The sequence below is a fragment of the Aquarana catesbeiana genome, linkage group LG08 (assembly GCF_042186555.1).
Source record: "Aquarana catesbeiana isolate 2022-GZ linkage group LG08, ASM4218655v1, whole genome shotgun sequence".
In the NCBI taxonomy this organism is placed as follows: Eukaryota; Metazoa; Chordata; class Amphibia; order Anura; family Ranidae; genus Aquarana; species Aquarana catesbeiana.
Window position 1 is genome coordinate 285232964 of NC_133331.1, and position 18748 is coordinate 285251711.

At 43.0% G+C, this 18748-nt stretch overlaps 2 protein-coding genes across 2 annotated transcripts; both read right to left on the minus strand.

Annotated features, from left to right (window-relative positions):
- Positions 1-1622: 1622 nt before the first annotated feature.
- LOC141104627 (oocyte zinc finger protein XlCOF8.4-like) lies at positions 1623-7938 on the minus strand. Its single transcript, XM_073594280.1, has 7 exons — positions 7867-7938; positions 7238-7354; positions 6707-6829; positions 6497-6620; positions 6283-6380; positions 5974-6124; positions 1623-3045 (listed from the first exon to the last, which is right to left on the minus strand). The coding sequence occupies exons 2-7, from the start codon at positions 7331-7333 to the stop codon at positions 2231-2233; spliced, it is 1407 nt and encodes a 468-aa protein (XP_073450381.1). The 5' UTR covers positions 7334-7354; positions 7867-7938; the 3' UTR covers positions 1623-2230.
- A 6551-nt stretch (positions 7939-14489) lies between these two features.
- On the minus strand, positions 14490-18401 carry LOC141104630 (gastrula zinc finger protein XlCGF66.1-like). The gene is made up of 7 exons (XM_073594284.1): positions 18316-18401; positions 17485-17598; positions 16789-16920; positions 16579-16702; positions 16364-16461; positions 16097-16253; positions 14490-15838 (listed from the first exon to the last, which is right to left on the minus strand). Exons 1-7 carry the CDS (start codon positions 18343-18345, stop codon positions 15120-15122), a joined length of 1374 nt encoding a protein of 457 aa, XP_073450385.1. The 5' UTR covers positions 18346-18401; the 3' UTR covers positions 14490-15119.
- Between the last annotated feature and the right edge of the window lie 347 nt (positions 18402-18748).

Genomic DNA, 18748 nt, shown 5'->3' on the forward strand with positions numbered 1-18748 from the left:
GGCACTATTCCTCCTGCTAATACGAATATGGGGCACTATTCTTCCCACTGACACCAACAATGGGACACTATTTCTCCCACTAATCCCAATGATGGGGCACTATTTCTCCCACTGATACCAATGGTGGTACACTATTCCTCCCACTAATACCAATGAAGGGGCACTGTTCCTCCCACTAATACCAATGATGGGGCACTATTCCTTACACTTATACCAATGATGGAGCACTATTCCTCCCACTAATACCAATGATGGGGCACTATTCCTCCCACTAATACCAACGATGGGGCACTATTCCTCCCACTTATACCAATGATGGGGCACTATTCCTCCCACCAATACCAATATGGGGCACTATTCTTCACACTGACACCAACAATGGGGCACTATTCCTCCCACTTATACCAATGATGGGGCACTATACCTTCACCCCAACACCAGCAATGGGGCACTATTCCTCCTACTAATACTAATGATGGGGCATTATTACTCCCACTGATGCTAGGGCATTTTCTACTAACACTGGCCACAGTCCTTCCCCCTCAAAGTCTGAAAGACAGTAAATTGGCACTCTGTTTAGAAATCTTGGAGACCCATGTTGTATACTGTATACAAAATGAATAAATATATGGTGTAGACATTGTGGTAAACCATACAAATTAATTCTAAAATGATTGAGATGTTTAATTCAGCCTAAATAACCAGTGAAAAACATTTTTTTATCATTGCTATCTACAAGTATCTAGTCAGGGGCATTAGCAAAAATAGCTGTTATTGCGCAAACAACATACACTATATTACCAAAAGTATTAGGACACCTGCCTTTACACACACATGAACTTTAATGGCATCCCAATCTTAGCCTGTAGGGTTCAATATTGAGTTGGCCCACCCTTTGCAGCTATAACAGCTTCAATTCTTCTGGGAAGGATGTCCACAAGGTTTAGGAGTGTGTCTATGGGAATGTTTAACCATTCTTCCAGAAGCACATTTGTGAGGTCAGGTACTGATGTTGGATGAGAAAGCCTGGCTTGCAGTCTCCGCTCGAATTCATCCCAAAGGAGTTCTATCGGGTTGAGGTCAGGACTCTGTGCAGGACAGTCAAGTTCCTCCACCCCAAGCTCGCTCATCCATGTCTTTTTGGACCTTGCTTTGTGCACTGGTGTGCAGTCATGTTCGAACAGGAAGAGGCCATCCCCAAACTGTTCCCACAAATTTGGGAGCATGAAATTGTTCAAAATGTCTTGGTATGCCGATACCTTAAGAGTTCTCTTTACTGGAACTAAGGGGACAAGCCCAACCCCTGAAAAACAACCCCACACCATAACCCCCCCTCCAGCAAATAATTTGGAGGGGTGGCCCAATACTTTTGCCAATATAGTGCAGATGAGTCCTGACCTCAACCCGAACAGAATAGAATTAGAACAGTGACTGCGAGCCAGGCCTTCTTCTTCAACATCAGCGCTTGGCCTCACAAATGCGCTTCTGGAAGAATGGTCAAACATTCCCATAGACACACTCCTAAACCTTGTGAACAGCTTTCCCAGAAGAGTTGAAGCTGTTATAGCTGCAAAGGGTGGGCCAACTCAATATTGAACCTTTTGGACTAAGACTGATATGCCATTAAAGTTCATGTGCGTGTAAAGGCAGGTGTCCCAATACGTTTGGTAATATAGTATATAGAGAGAGAGAGAGAGAGAGAGGGAGAGAGAGAGAGAGAGAGAGAGAGAGAGAGAGAGAGAGAGAAACAACAATAGGCAGAACACAATTTTACAAGGCTCGTGTAAACATGTGGCACTATATAAATATTCTATACATACAGTACATACAATATTCTACAATACAACACAGTGTTCTTTTTTTCTGCTGTATCTCCCAGATATTTGGGAACAGGACCAAGTTTATAAAAGACAAATGAAGTCCTCCCATTGCAGTTCTGGTATAAATATCTAAAAAAAAGCAAAATTGGGTGCAGCAATGCTGTGTAGGTGGATGATCTTTAGTCACGAAATGTGTCGTCGATATACCTACACAATGTTTGCTAATAAATTAGGTGCCTTTACGGTATTTGTAGAATTTCTTTATCCTCTTTCCTTTTCTGATGTTGGTTGAATTTTTATTTCCACCATTGGGAATTATAAAATGTCTCATTGGATGAGGTTTCAGTGGAAAACCCTCTCTGGAGGAAGATCTCCAGCTTCCAAAAAGTCACAAAAACATTTTTTTGGTGTCAGGAAAGTCCAGTGTGTTCTCCTGCATGACGTCTTTGATGGGCCAGAAGATCGGATTTCTGGGTAAAACATTGACCACACTGATAACAAGGAAATGGCTCCTCCCCTCTGTGAATGCTCTGGTGTATCACAAAGGCCTTATGGGTGAAATATTTCCCACACTCTGAACAGATGACTGTCTTTTCATCTCGATGAGTCCTTTGGTGACGGATCAGGTTGGACTTCTGGGTGAAACTTTTATCACACTCGGAACAAGGGAAAGGCTTTTCTCCCGTGTGAGTCCTTTGATGGTCAATCAGACTCGACTTACGTGAGAAGCTTTTTCCGCAGTCTGGACATGTAAGAGGCTTCTCGCCGGTGTGAAGCATCTGATGGCGACGTACATGGGCCTTCTGGGTGAAACGTTTGCCGCAATCCAAGCAGGAGAAAGGCTTTTCTCCCGTATGGAGTTTCTGGTGTTTCACAAGAACTGACTGATTGGTGTAACATTTCCCACACTCCAGACACCGAAATGGTTTCTCTCCAGTGTGAACTCTCTCATGCTTGATAAATTCTGATTGTTTAACAAAACATTTCCCGCAGTCAGGACATTTAAAGCGTTTTTTAGCTGTCTGAACATTCTGGTGGACAGATTGACCATTTTCAGAAGATTCCTCTGGAATGGAGGGATCTGGTGATCTCTGCACACTGTGAAGTCCTAGATCGATATTGTGGGTAAGAGTATTTTCTCCAGGGAAATCCCTTATGATGTCTTTACTTTCTGTACTACAGTCTCCATGTTTCCACAGGGTTATTTTTCTGTTATCTCTGTCTGCTAAAAATAAAATATATCTTAGAAATAATCAGTTTTGTACTTACCATAAAATCTATTTCTTGGAGTCCATGTGAAGCACACAGGAATTCAGAGACTGTCGTTTTATACTGCTGCCTACAGGAGAACCAGACACTGGCAAACAAATAATTGTAACCCAATCCTGTATAATCCCTCCTACTTCGAGCATGCCTCCATTTTATGGTAAAGACATACCAAAATTATGACCATAAACACAGGGAAGGTGGGATCTGTGTCCCTCAATGAACTCCAAGAAATTATTTAAAATCATCAAAATACTCACAGAAATAAAAACAATAGCACATTTATCACCACTAAACAGCCAGTCCCGGAATTCAGATGGGCCGCTTTCGGGATGCGTGATGAAGTCATGGACGTCGGCTCCGCCCTATGCGTTTCGTCACATATGATGTCTTCCGGGGAGTTGAATAGGAATTCAGAGGCTTTTGGGATAGCCAAAGCAGTCCAAATAAAAGCTGGACAATGGCAACAATACATTAAGAGCTCAAAGTGCTGCCTGAAGGAACTTACGTCTGAAACTGACATCAGATCAAGCCTGAACATCCACCTGATAAAATGTGGAAAATATGTAAACAGAAGACCAGAAGGCAGGCTTGCAAATCTAGGAAACAGTTGCTTGATGCTGAAAAGACCAAGAATTTCCCACAGATCTACTAGAGTGCACAATGACCGGAAAGAGAGGCACTCAATCCTTATAGTGGCTGTAAAGGCATTTTTTTTATTAATAAAACAAAAAACATATTATATTTATCTGCTCTGTGCAATGGTATTGCACTGAATGGTCCTGTACCTGCTCTTCTGAAATCCCCCATCAGTGTTCTCCACTTCTTTATCTGCCGAGTGGATCAGTGCAGGAGCCAGGTAGGTGTCTAGGGGGGACTCAATAACTAGTGAGACGTTTTTTACCTTAACACCTTCCCTATAGCACAATGACAGCTGGGCAGGTGCTCTCCCATTCTGACTGGAAGTCATATGACATCCAGTAGAACAAGCCACTCGTACGTGCCCCAAAAGGAGTACAGCGTGGCGAGTGGTGGTGCAGTGTGTCACTCCAACACACCGCATCTCTAATCATGGTAAAGAGCCTATGATGTTCGCTCTTTATCATGTGATCAGCTGTGTCCAATCACAGCTGATCACAGCATTACTAGGAAGTGCCAGTTATCGCCCTTCCTCTAGTCACGCTGACAGGGCGTGAGTAGAGGAGAGCCAATAAGTGGCTCTCCTGATAAGGGAGAGATCTGCACTGATTATCAGTGCAGTGATTATCAGTGCAGCCCGATCAGCGATGCCCACTAGTGCCCAACTGTGATGCCCACCAGTGATGCCAATTAGTGCCCTTCAGCGATGCCAATCAGTGCCCATCAGTAATGCCTGTCAGTGCCTCCTCATAAGTGCTGCCTATCAGTACCATCTATCGGTGCCCATCAATGCTGCCCATCAGTGCCGATTATTGCCCATCAGTGCCGTCCTTCTGTGCACATCAGTGACGCCTATCAGTGCCCATAATGACTGCCCAACAGTGCAACCTATCAGTGCCCATCAGTGCTGATTATCAGTGCCACCTATCAGTGCCCATCAGTGCTGCATATCAATGCCTCATCAGTGCCACCTCATCAGTGCTACCTCATCAGTGCCGATTATTGCCCATCAGTGCCGCCCTTCTATGCACATCAGTGATGCCTATCAGTGCCCATAAAAATCTGCCCAACAATGCCACCTATCAGTGCCCATTAGTGCTGATTATCAGTGCCACCTATCAATGCCCATCAGTGCTGCATATCAGTGCCACCTCATCAGTGCTGCCTCATCAGTGCCCGTCAATGAAGGAGAATACTTACTTATTTACAAAATTTAATAACAGAAGAAAAACTTTTTTTTTTTCAAAATTTTCGGTATTTTTTCATTTGTTCAGCAAAGAATAAGAAAAACAGTGGTGATTAAATACCACCGAAATAAAGTTCTTTCTGTCTCAACAAAATGGTAAAAATTTTGTTTGGGTACAGCATTGCATGACCGCGCAATTGTCATTCAAAGTGCAACAGCGATCAAAGCTGAAAATTGGCCTGGGCAGGAATAAGGTGAAAGTGCCCGGTATTGAAGTGGTTAATGTAGGAAATGCATGAAGGCAAAAAAAAGAGATGGAACTCGAGGCAAGTTCAAGCTTATGGGGACCATGAAAAATGAGGAAAGAGTCCATCTAATGGAAGTGGCGGCTGTGAGGTCATCTTCCACATCCCAAACCATATCCATACCATAGAGCGAGATCTCCTTCTGATAAACTGAAGCCAGACAAAGGGGTGAGGGAATGATGCCCTGATTGAGGTGAAAGGCTGAAAATACCTTAGGAAGAAGGAAGTTCTGGGTCTCAACACCATCTTAGGTTGCAGTATAACCCAATAGTCTCTGAATTCCAGTGCCCCTCAATGGGCTAGAAAGAAGTACATTTTTGAATCCTTCATTTTCATCAATCAACATCTTTTTGCTGTGATGCATAAATAATCCAGCCTTTTGCTATGGTTCCAGGAGCCATAATTTTTCTATACTCCAAAGACTGTAGGCAGGTGCAGTCTACTTTCTCCACTGCAGGTGGCGCTGTTCTGCAACGGCACTGCAATGGGAGAGGAAGCCAAGAGGAATATGGTTCCTCTATGGTTTCCTGGGTCACTGGGGAAGCTATCCAAGTGACTCTAGCCGCCATCTTGGGTCAGGCAGACCCTATTTAAGGCCCCCTTGACCCCCACATTGAAACTGAACTAGAACGGTACTCTAAAGTGATATGCAGTAATACAGTGAAACATACAGTATCCCTAGAACCGGAGCTATATTTTCCTGAATGCCAAATCTGCTCTCCATCACTTTACCTGTATTTAGTTCTATTTAGTTTACCTATGTCGGCCTGTATAGCAATTTCATCTTCCTCCACTTTTATTGCACTCAAGCCCTCCTTATTTTTCTTCTCAGCATGCTGTTGATCATACAATGTATTTTGCTCCTCTTCGTCGATAAATTCAACTTTAATAGTAATCAGATCTTTATCCTAAGCCAAAAAAAAAAGCAAAAACATAACATTATAGTATTTTCAATCTATGAATAAACAAAATACAGTATATAATTAAAGGCTCCAATTAGCTTCTTCAGAGATCATACAGTGTGGAAACACTTTAGTATTTGTTGAGGTCCCTCAGTCCCACCTACCTGATCAAAGTGAGGGATGGTGTGATCTTCCTGTGAGGATTCCCTGGAATAGAGAGAACGCGGACATCTCTCTGGTGGGTTCCCATTACTGGATCTATCTGTAGAAAGCACACACACTGACTGAGTATATCGTTTCTATGTGTTTATCAGATGATGGGGGATCTAGGTGGACCCTCCGTACTGCTCTCTCCTTTACAATAAAGTCTCCTCTTACCTGGTGATGTGAGGGGCGGCTGATTCTCCATCATGATGTCCTTGTAGAGATCCTTGTGTCCTTCTAAATACTCCCACTCCTCCATGGAGAAATAGACAGTGACATCCTGACACCTTATAGGAACCTGACACACACAATGATACAGTCACCATCCAGACACATCCCTTGTCTGTTACTGGATAATGTCCCAGAATTCCCGGCACCGCTCACCTCTCCTGTCAGCAGCTCAGTGATCTTCTTAGTGACTTCTAGAATCTTCTGCTCAGGTATCAGGGAGTGAGGTGGAAGTACCTTGATGGCCACATGGTCACCTGATATCACTGGTGGATAATTCTGTATAAATACAAAAAAAAAATGTTATGTGACATTCCCAGAACCCTCCAGTCAGGTCTGTGTTTTATTAATAGAGATAAGAGTGATGTCATGTGACCTCCCAGAATCCTCCTCACCTCTCCGGTCAGGTCTGTGTTTTTTTAATAGAGATAAGAGTGATGTCATGTGACCTCCCAGAATCCTCCTCACCTCTCCATTCAGGTCAGTGTTTTATTAATAGAGATAAGAGTGATGTCATGTGACCTCCCAGAATCCTTCTCACCTCTCCATTCAGGTCAGTGTTTTATTAATACAGATAAGAGTGATGTCATGTGACCTCCCAGAATCCTCCTCACCTCTCTGGTCAGGTCTGTGTTTTATTAATAGAGATAAGAGTGATGTCATGTGACCTCCCAGATTTCTCCTCACCTCTCCGGTCAGCAGGTAGATGATCTCCAGGGTGAGGTTTAATAGCATCTCATGCAGATGAACCTTGACATTATCCATCATCGCTGAGGCTGTCATGTGCTCTTCGTGGTATTTTTTCTATTCGGAAGTTGAGTGCCATGGAAATATAACAAATGACAGTTGTTGGTACTGCAGAGACATTGTTCTTGTCTGCACTTTCTGACAGGCTTATCTGTGTCTGAGGACTATGGTCACCAAATCGGAGTTCCTTTGTGAACCCCTTGATGGTATTATAATGACTGGATTCTGTGGTCCATTCCCATCTCCTATGTCATAAGGAACATGGTCCTCTCAACTTCCCATATTATAATGACCAGATGACGGTGATCTACAATACCAGACTAAGCTGGTCCCCTCAATCCTTATTCTATTTTATAACGAAGAACTTTCTGAGCCCCCAACAGTCCTGGCACGTTCTATCACAGACTACAATCTACATTTACAAATACATACTATAACACATACATCTATATATATTTAATATATGATAAATATAAATTGTCATATTATGTTAAATGTGCTTCATTAATTTGAAATTCAATAGAAAACATTCAAAAAATACAATACAATACATACAATAAAATAGTTACCTGCTGCCAGTAACATTGATGTCTTCTTTACTCCGTCCCAGTTCACCTTTAACCCAGAAGCTGATAATGGTTAAAACACGTGACTTCCTGTCTCTGGAACGCACAAACAGGAAGTGACTCCTGAGACGCTCAGAAAGGAAATTCTGGGTCGGGGTGGGGAATCAGGAAGAAGCAAGGGGGGAGGGGGGCGTTGCTATCATTGTAGCACGCAATTATTTGTTTAACCACTTAAGGACCAGGTCTATTTTTCAAACTTTAACTCAAATTTAAAATTAGTTTTTTTTTTGCTAGAAAATTACTTAGAACCTCCAAACATATATATTTTTTCTAACACCCTGAAGAATAAAATGGCAGTCGTTGCAATACTTTCTGTCACACCGTATTTATGCAGCAGTCTTACAAGCGCACTTTTTTTGGGAAAAAAATACAAAAATACACTTATTTAAATTAAATAGTAAGACAACAGTAATCCAGGCAGTGAGGGGAGCAGCATCTCTGCTGCTACCGAAGGCTCTGGTAAGTGACGAAGACGATCGGAGCATGGCGGGAGGGAAGGGGGCCCTCTCCCGCCACCGATAAAAGTGATCTTACGGTGAATCCGCCGCAGACACAGCTTATATTTTAAAGAGAAACACACGCCGTTCCTGGAAATACGGTGGTTATAGCAGCTAGCTGCTGCCATAACAATGGTAGTTAGCGTCAAAGTACCGACGTACAGGTACGGCGATTTGCGCGAAGTGGTTAATATAACCTCATATTACATACTTTAGTCTTGTTGTCACAATCTACAAGTATTATATTGCTTACTATATTTAGACATGTTTCATTTCGAATGCATTCGTTGATTGAGGATTTTCGTTTCGTCGCCATTGTTAATTTTGGCAGCAAATTTCGATTTACTTCTAGTCCTAGTCTTTTAACTAAAATGCCATTTTAGATTTAGTCCCATTTAAGTCATCTGCAATTGTTTTAGTTTTAGTTGTATTTAGTTGGCTAAAATCTCCAGTACATTTTAGTCGTCAGTGGGACTCCTTGACCTACAAGGTTGACCACAACTAGCTCTGACTGTCCCTTTCCTGGATAAGGACCTGGATCTTCAGTTTCTCCAGGGCATACCTGCTGCTTTTGTTAGCACTGGATCTTGAGTCCAGCCTAGTTTCCTTTCATGGCATCTACATTGTGGTAAGTTTAGACAATCTCCTGTGAAGAGGGTAATATTTATTGATCCATGTAGCCAGAGCCTTCCTTCTCAACCGGCCTAACACCTGCAAGATTCAGGCAGGTCAGGCTTCACCAGGTTTCAGCGTTTGTAGCCAACCTGTCACTGCTGGGAGAGGATGGTAAGTTTAGGCCCTTGCTGAAAAGGTCCACATTTTGTATACCCTTTGAGACCTTGTAACCAGATAGAGAGAGAATTCCTTCCAGCCAATTTCAGCCCCCCCCCCCTTTGTCTTGGGTTTTGTATTCTGGGCATATCAAAAGGCATTTCTCTGTGGACCAGGTAGTCCCTGGCATGATCTTTCAGCCTCTACAGGCCACTGGTATAGTTTCTTATTTCTGTATCTAGTGTATGTCACTTGGTATAGAACCTCCATCCCAGGGGCTACCATCTGGTTCTTCTTAAACAGGGGTCTCTAAACTTTCTAAACAAAGGGCCAGTTTACTGTCCTTCAAACTTTAGGGGGGCAAGACTGTGGCCAAGTGGTGTAGAAATTGTCTTAGTGTCAGTGGCAGTAAAGTGCCCCACCTTTGATGTTAGGGGGAGGAATAGCGCCCCATTTTTGGCATCAGTGGCAGGAATTATGCCCCATTGTTGGTGTCAGTGGGAGCAATAGTCTCTCGTATCAGTGGGAGGTATGGTGCCCCAAGGGTCGGATAAAGGCAAGCAAAGGGCCACATCTGGTCCCTGGGCCACGGTTTGGAGACCACTGCTCTAAACAAATCCCCTCAACATCAAGAGATCCTATTTTGGGTGGTCACCATCTAGGTTTAGCTGAGCTTTCTCCTCTAGGAAGTAGCAGGAGTCCTCCCTGTGACAGGGGAGGTTGTCTGGTCCCTGTGCTGGACAATGCTGAGAGTTTTAGCTTTGCTCATACTTTCTCCCCTAAGGACATTGCCTTGGGAGCTGCCTCTTCCTAACTAGTAGCCTCAGCCCTAAGCGGAGAAACTTGCACACTTAGGTGTATAATATGCCACGTACACACAAGCGGACTGTCCGGCAGAAAAGGTCAGACGGAACGATTCCATCGGACATTCCGATCGTGTGTGGGCTTCATCGGACCTTCATCGGACCTTTTCTGTCGAAAATTCCGACGGACCTAGAAATAGAACATGTTTCAAATCTTTCCGACGGACTCGAGTCCGATCAAAAAATTTGTTCGTCTGTATGCTAGTCCGACGGACAAAAAAGGACGCAAGGGGAGCTATTGGCTACTGGCTATGAACTTCCTTATTCTAGTCTGGTCGTACATCATCACGTTTGAAACGATCAGACTTTGGGGTGATCGTGTGTAGGCAAGTCCGTTTCGTTGGAACTCCGTCGCAACTCCGTTGAAAAGTCCTTCGGAGTTCAGGCGGACGAGAAGTCCGCTCGGGTGTACACGGCATTAGATCCTATCTGGCATGTGGAAATCATGGCTGGAGGACCCTGGATCTCCTTGAATATCAGCAGGCAGAAAAACCCTAGGGTTCAGCCAGAGGACTTAATGAGACCTGCCTACTTGGGGGTAGGTCCTCCTGCTTTGGCTAATCAACAGCCTTTTGAGGAAGGTCCTCCGGATGCCTTAATTTGTTCTACCCTTAATTGGGTGAATGCTCTTAGCATTTTTGCTAAGATTCATGTCCCTTGCTCCAAGGCTGTTGACCCTGTGCTGGATCTGGGGGAATCAGGAGTTTCTTATATCCATGGCTGGTGGTAAAGGTTGGGAAGGCTTAACAGGATCGTTATGCAAGGCCCAAGTGACACATTGAAACGTCAGAGATGGTGCATCAACTTCATCCTCAGTTTGTTCTTGTGATTCCTATCTTAACAGTCTGGGAGCTAAGGTCTAATCTTAATTTTTGCCTGCCCTTGTGGAGATGACTGACTCCCATGCACCCTACCCTTCAGTCACACTGACTTTGTGGGATCAAGCCCTTGAATTCTGTAGCAGTTGCAGTTACTTCACATCATGTACTGCTGCCGAAAAATACTCTGTCTCACTTAGTGGGATTGGATGTCTGGCTAGTGACAGAGTTTTCATTCCCTTGATCATAAGGGTTAGGGGTGGAAGGCCTTGGGCTTTCCTATGTAAACTGGCTGGTCTTTCTCACCTGGACATGCTTTGTCCTAGGTTCCTCTTGGGACTTTTTCTGTTGACCACATCAGGTTGCGTGTCATTTTTTTCTACTTGGGAAATTGTTGTTGTTCCACCTGTTTCGATGGGTGTTGGCTAATGGGGTTTCACTAATTCATTTGTAGCACCCTCATAGAGTAGGATTCTAGGTTAATTTAGTTTTGGCTCCTTTTGCAGTCAAGGGAGCAGTGATTATTTGTCCTGCTCTGTTCAGGGTTTCACAGGCTGGGAGTTTAATTGCTTCCTACCTCCTCTGGAAGAAGCTTCTAGAGCTTAGGGTGGGAGATTCAAAATAACTAGCCTGAATATTTATCAGGTTCCAGCCAATCCCTGGAGAGGAGTGTCCAGAAGGTAAGTAGTCTGAAGCCCTGGAAAGCTGGGTTCTTTCTCCCCAGGAGGGTTCCAAAGCTGGAGGGGCTGATGCCCTCAGGCAGCCCATGGACTGAACCGCCATTCTAGAGGCCTCAGCGGTGATAGGGCTGAGGGCCTGGATGGACTATGCTAGAAGCTGATTACAGAACCTCACCACACGGGATCTGGTCCAGTGAGGAACTGTCTCACTCACTGGAACGTGTAGGAAGAGGAAACTGAAAGGTGGCAGCTGTCCTGGGGACTTGTAGGTAAAGATCCTGAACTGATCCCCGTGACTGTGCAGTGTTCTGGAGATTGCACTGGGTACCAGCAGTTGTGTATCAGTGCAAGGTAACCAGATGCCAAAGGGACTTGCCTTATGGTCCCCAGCTGTGAGTCATTAGACTGTTGAACATCCACAATTACTCAAGGAGAAAATTGTCCTCTAATCACTGAGTGCTAATCATTTAGAAGTATCCCATGCCCTAACCCCCCCTCCGCTGTTAAAGTTCTTAATGCAATAAATTACAAAAAGACATCCCCTAGACTGATTCAATTGAGTCGGAGTGTATGGACTGGTGCTTGGGTGACTGATAGCCTCTGTACTATTATAGAAGATCCATCTGTTACCAGTGGACCATACAGGGGTAGCACTACACATTTTTAGTGTTTCCTTCAGTGTGGAGTCATTCTGCCGTGGCAATGATGTTTCTACCCTGGTCTTGAGCATCAGGTTGATTCTCCAGGCTCTACCCCCTCTGATCATGTTGGTGGCTGCCCCATCTGGTAAATGCCTTGGCCTTATCTGGTTCAGATTCAGGAATTATTTCCTTGGGTGGCTTCGGGGCTGCAGGTTGTCCGCAGTTCCTTTGGGCTTGTTAGTGCTTGTTGCTGTTTTGCCCACCTCTCAGATGGATGGCATTTGGATGTCCCAACAGTATCTAAGTTCCTGTGCCGCCCAAAAGATGAGCAAGAAAATTTGAATTTGGTAAAAAATCCTTTTCTTGGAGTTCATTAAGGAACACAGGGTCCACCCTTTTTGGGTTAAAGTAATTGTAAACCATTTTCTTTCTTTACCCCTTAACGCTGGCGCCTCCCAGGCCTTTAAAAGGTTTCTGATGCCGGGAGGTGGGATTTCTGATCATGCGATTAGCTGTCACATCAGTCACATGATCGAATAGGTCCCGGTTGCAAGTAGAGATTGGAAAAAAAAAGAAAACCTTCAGCCTTTACAACCACTATAAGTTTATGTTGTATGCACTTAGTACTGCTTTTTACAAACTGAGGCATGCTGGGTAGGAAAGGGGTTATTCTTAGTCTGACCCAAACTTTTTTTGGTTTGCCTGTGTCCAGTCCTCCGGTAGGTGGCAGCATAATGCAACAGTATCTGAATTCCTGGGCCCCTCAATAAACTACAAGAAAAGGCTTTTTACAGTGAGTACCAAAATCCTATTTATTTGTATTGATTTTGAGCTGTAAGCAAAAATAGTAGTGATCGAGCCCAGAGATATAAAGTGAGAAAACAAGAGGCAAAACACGTTAAAACTTTTTTTTTTCAGAGGTTTTTGTACTCTTGTAGTGTTGTATAAATATTCTATACAGTACAATAATGTTCAAGTTTTCTGCTGTATCTCCCGGATATCCAGGAACAGAGCCTAGTTTAGAAAAGCAGTCTTCCTATTTACAGCATTGTTATAAATATCCAATGAAATTTGATGACATTACATTAGAGATGTGCATGATCCAAAATTTTGTTTCATCTTACTCACTACAATATATAGTTGTTAGAATGATTCCTTTTCAGAACGTTTTTGTTATTTTGGGACAGTACGTGCGTAAATGTGGGGGTGGGAGGGCCTTACAATTTTTTTTGGAGGGCGGGGATTTTATGTGCTTGGGTGTAACTAATCTTTTTACCACTAAATTTTTAGCTGATTTGGCGATATCGACTGCATCTGAAAGTAACGAATAGAACAAAGTTAATTTTGGATTCATTCGTTATGTTATGATTCAGGGATTCTGATGGGTCCACCTCCATCCAACCCAAACACGATATATAGGAATCATCTTATTTTACTTTTATTCCTTACTGTATTTATTGCAATATGTTTCCATTTCATATGTAGGGCATTTTTTTTAGAAAAAGAATTGGCTGATTATCCAAGACTACCACGCCACTCCCATCCGAATCCGAATTAATACGTATTCATTCGTAATGTTATTCAGTTGAATTCATTTACCCATTCCCAACTGACTTTGCTGGGCCCTGCATGTACTGAATAGTCTCTCAAGTTCAACCCAGATACAAATATAATCTTTGTAACGAAACGTCCCACACTCCACTTGAGTGCTTTCATCATATACCGCTACCTCCCAGTCTGAATATAGACATCAGATATTCCAACCGCTGATAACAACAAACAAGACAAGACTCGTTTGGTTGCTGAACATGGACCTGAAACCAAAGTAACACCACCTCAAGGGTCCCCAGGCATACAGTTCACAAAGAGCACCATTCCCCCAAAATACAGGGCCCATAATCAGTAGGCAAGAGGCCAGCATTCAGTCCCCTCCAAAAGCCTCTGTCCCGGGTGAGTCCATCACAATCTTATTAGGATATTCACGCTACACTCACATAAATAAAAACGAATGGATCCAAATCAGTTCGGATTGTTCATTATGACGTTACGATATTTCGGATGCTTCAAACATTAACAAAAGGCCAAAACTATCACATCCATGATTATCCGAATTAAACAAATTAATACGAATGTATTAGTAATTTTTGTTATAAATTAGTTCAGATAAATTGAAATTTGTTACTATTGTGATTCGGAAAGGAGAGAAGCCTGGGGCTGCCCCAAACATGCCCTTGGCAAAAGTAGGAAAAAAAGGGACTATCTCGGTACCCAAAGATTTGATAATGATTCAAAAGCATTAAAAAATATAATAATTTATTTGTGGAGAGACATTTTTAAAAAAAACAAACATATAAGTTCAAACCCTATGTAAAATCAGTGGTTACAGCCGTGCATCATTATTACTGAACTCAAAGGATCCATAATCCCCAATAAGTACTGGGGATTCCGAATGTAGTAGATCTTGACATGGTCCTCTACATGTTTCGCGGTCTGGACCGCTTCCTCAGGAGGAGTCAATCATTGTCATACGGATAGACCAATAAATAATAGCAGCACGGCAGAGGCACCTGAAGGTAGTTCCCCCCCACGGTCAAAGCCCCATCGATTGCCTCAAATGCTGTTTTCCCCCCGGATACATCCGAATCTCCGAATCATGCAAATTTCATCCAAATTTTGATTCGTAACTAAATGAATCGCACCTGTCAGGATGAAATTTAATAGAAGTGAAGGTGGAAGGTCATTAATGATAACATTCATATATATTTTCTATATATTAATGGAGGTTTACTTCACGTACAGCTTAGTGTCGTCGATGTACAAGCAAATGATTTGCTTATACGTTAGCTGCCTTTACACTATTTTTACAATTTCCACATCCTTATTAATGTTAGAAATGTTATCTAGTAGTTCAAAAAATAATTTGCCATCAAGAAAATCCAGTGTGTTCTCCTGAGTGATGTCTTTGATGTGCCAGAAGATCGGATTTCTGGGTAAAACAATGGCCACACTGATAACACGGAAATGGTTTCTCCCCTCGGTGAATGCGCTGGTGTATCACAAAGGCCTTATTGGTGAAATATTTCCCACACTCCGAGCAGATGACAATCTTCTCACCGCGATGAGTCTTTTGGTGACGGAACAGGATGGACTTCTGGGTGAAACTTTTATTGCACTCAGGACAAGGGAAAGGCTTTTCTCCCGTGTGAATTCTTTGATGGTCGATCAGATTCGACTTACGTGAGAATCTTTTCCCGCAGTCTGGACACGTAAGAGGCTTCTCGCCGGTGTGGAGCATCTGGTGGCGAACGAGATGGGCCTTCTGGGTGAAACGTTTGCCACAATCCGTGCAGGAGAACGGCTTTTCTCCCGTGTGGAGTTTCTGGTGTTTGATGAGAACCGACCGATTGGTGTAACATTTCCCGCACTCCAGACAACGAAAAGGTTTCTCTCCAGTGTGGACTCTTTCGTGCTTGATAAACTCTGAACGTTTCAAAAAATATTTCCCACAGTCAGAACATTTAAAAGGTATTTTGGGTTCCTGAACATTCTGGTAGACAGGCTGACCATTTTGAGAAGGTTCTTCTGTAGTACCTCCTGTACTACAATCCCCATGTTTCCTTTGGATTCCTTTCAAGTTATCTCTGTCTGCCAAAAATAAAATATATATATTACAAAAATATGTTTTTGAATCCTTAATTTTTTTCCATCAACATCTTTTTTTGCCTAAAAACACAAAATTATCCCCCCATTTGCTATCATCACTGGACCCACATGTTTTCTGGACCTCAAACTTATCCTGACCAACCAACTCCAGTTCCAAAATCCCTAGAACTAGAGTTACATTTACGAAAAGGCCAACTCTCCTCTCCATCACTTTTCCTGTATTGAATGTTTCTAATATACCTGTGTGGGCCTTGGTTGCAATTTCTTCCTCCTCCTCCTCCACCTTTACTGCACTCAAACCTTCCTTCTCCTCCTTCCTGGCATGTTGTTGATCATACAATGTATTTTCTTCTTCTTCATCCATAACTTCAATTTTAATAGCAATCACACCTTTAGTCTAAAAAACAAAAAAAAAAACAAAAAAACAAAACACATAGCATTATAGTATTTAGAATTTTAGGTGTGGAGCCATTTTAATATTTGTTGAGGTTCCTCAGTCCCATCTACCTGATGATGGTGAGGGATGGTGTGATCTTCCTGTGTGGAATCCCAGGAATACAGAGGACGGGGACATCTCTCTGGTGGGTTCCCATTACTGGATCCATCTGTAGGAAACACACACACTGACTGAATACATTGTTTCTATGTGTTTATCAGATGATGGGGGGATCTAGGTTGACCCTCCATACTGCCCCCACTTTCTCTCCTAAGTCTCCTCTTACCCGGTGATGTGAGGGGCGGCTGATTCTCCATCATGACGTCCTTGTAGAGATCCTTGTGTCCTTCTAAATACTCCCACTCCTCCATGGAGAAATAGACAGTGACATCCTGACACCTTATAGGAACCTGACACACACAATGATACAGTCACCATCCAGACACATCCCTTGTCTGTTACTGGATAATGTCCCAGAATTCCCGGCACACCTCACCTCTCCTGTCAGCAGTGTAGTCATCCTTTTGGTCACCTCTAGAATCTTCTGCTTGTTATTTCTCAGTGTCAGGGAATGAGATGGAAGTACCTTGATGGTCAAACGGTCCCCACATGTCAGTGTTGGATAACTCTGTATAAATACAGTAAAAATGATGCCATGTGATCTCCCAGAATCCTCCTCACCTCTCCGGCCAGGTCTGTGTTTTAATAATAGAGATAAGAGCGATGTCATGTGATCTCCAATAATCCTCCTCACCTCTCTGGTCAGCTCTGTGTTTTATTATTGGAGATAAGAGTGATGTCATGTGACCTCCCAGAATCCTCCTCACCTCTCTGGTCAGGTCTGTGTTTTATTAATAGAGATAGGAGTGATGTCATGTGACCTCCCAGAATCCTCCTCACCTCTCCAGTCAGCTCTGTGTTTTATTATTGGAGATAAGAGTCATGTCATGTGACCTCCCAGAATCCTCCTCACCTCTCTGGTCAGGTCTGTGTTTTATTAATAGAGATAGGAGTGATGTCATGTGACCTCCCAGAATCCTCCTCACCTCTCCAGTCAGCTCTGTGTTTTATTATTGGAGATAAGAGTGATGTCATGTGACCTCCCAGAATCCTCCTCACCTCTCCAGTCAGGTCTGTGTTTTATTAATAGAGATAAGAGTGATGTCATGTGACCTCCCAGTATCCTCCTCACCTCTCCAGTCAGCAGGTAGATGATCTCCAGGGTGAGGTTTAATAGTGTCTCATGCAGGTGACCCTTGCCCTTCTCCATCATCGCTAAGGCTGTCATGTGATCTTCGTGGTATTTCTTTCTATTCAGAAGTTGGGGTCCATGAAAACAAAGAAAACGATAGTTGTTGATATGGCAGACATTTTACATAAGCAGATATATTGTTCCGGTATGCACTTTACGAATTGCTCACCTGGGTCTGAGGTAGGGTTGCCACCTCATCCCTTTAAACCTGAACATATATGAATTACACAGGTTCTGTGGCTGATTAAGGTGGTAATTAAACTCACTTGGTGCCTTATCTGCACCAAGTGAGTTTATTTACCACCTTAATCAGCCTCAGAACCTGTGTAATTCATATATGTTCAGGTTTAAAGGGATGAGGTGCCAACCCTAGTCTGAGGACTATGGTCACCAAATCAGAGTCCCTTTGTGAACCTCCTGGTGGTATTATAATGACTGGACTCTGGGGTACACTCCTACGTCATAAGGAACACATATAATGGCCCTCTCCACTTCCCGTATTATAATAACCAGATGATGGCGATCTACAATATCGTACTGCTCCGCTCTTCCCCATCCTTGTCCTGTTTTTCCTAATGAAGGACTTTCTGAGCCCCCAACAGTCCTGGCATGTTCTATCATAGGCTACAATCTATATATATTATACTATAACCGATATATATATATATACAAAATAATTAATATATGGTAAATATATATTGTTATATTATATTAAATGTTATTCTTTAAATTAGAATTCAGTAGGATACATACAATAAATACAGTACATACAATTAAATAGTTACCTGCTGCCAGTAACATTGATGTCTTCTGTACTCCGTCCCAGTTCACCTTTCACCCGGAAGCTGATAATGGATAGAACACATGACTTCCTGTCTCTGGAACGCACAAACAGGAAGTGATTCCTGAACAGCAGCAGTGCGGGGGTCAAAGGGGAAACAGGAGGAAGTAAAGAGGGGGGATTATGCTATATATCGGAGCAGGTAATGATGTTACATACTTTAGTCCAGGGTTTCTCAACCAGTGTTCCATGGAACCTTAGGGTTCCTCCAGAGTTTGCTAGAGGTTCCCTGAGCCATGAGCAATTTCTGCCTCTCAGATAAGTTCCCACTGACACCACTGATCTTTTTAGCGATCTGTAAGGATCGTTCTTCCCATTGACCATCGCACCAATGTATCAGGAGTTGTAGATATAGTCATTTTT

What these genes read in the sequence shown, in the direction of transcription:
- LOC141104630 (XM_073594284.1), bottom strand. Translation starts at nt 18,345, where the DNA reads ATGTTACTGGCAGCAGGTAACTATTTAATT. An exon ending in TCTACCTGCTGACTGGAGAG is followed by an intron (nt 16,921 to 17,484) that starts GTGAGGAGGATA and finishes GTATTTATACAG; the next exon opens with AGTTATCCAACACTGACATG. An exon ending in CCATCCCTCACCATCATCAG is followed by an intron (nt 16,254 to 16,363) that starts GTAGATGGGACT and finishes TTTGTTTTTTAG; the next exon opens with ACTAAAGGTGTGATTGCTAT.
- LOC141104627 (XM_073594280.1), bottom strand. Translation starts at nt 7,333, where the DNA reads ATGACAGCCTCAGCGATGATGGATAATGTCAAGGTTCATCTGCATGAG. An exon ending in TCTACCTGCTGACCGGAGAG is followed by an intron (nt 6,830 to 7,237) that starts GTGAGGAGAAAT and finishes GTATTTATACAG; the next exon opens with AATTATCCACCAGTGATATC. An exon ending in TGCTATACAGGCCGACATAG is followed by an intron (nt 3,046 to 5,973) that starts GTAAACTAAATA and finishes TTTTATTTTTAG; the next exon opens with CAGACAGAGATAACAGAAAA.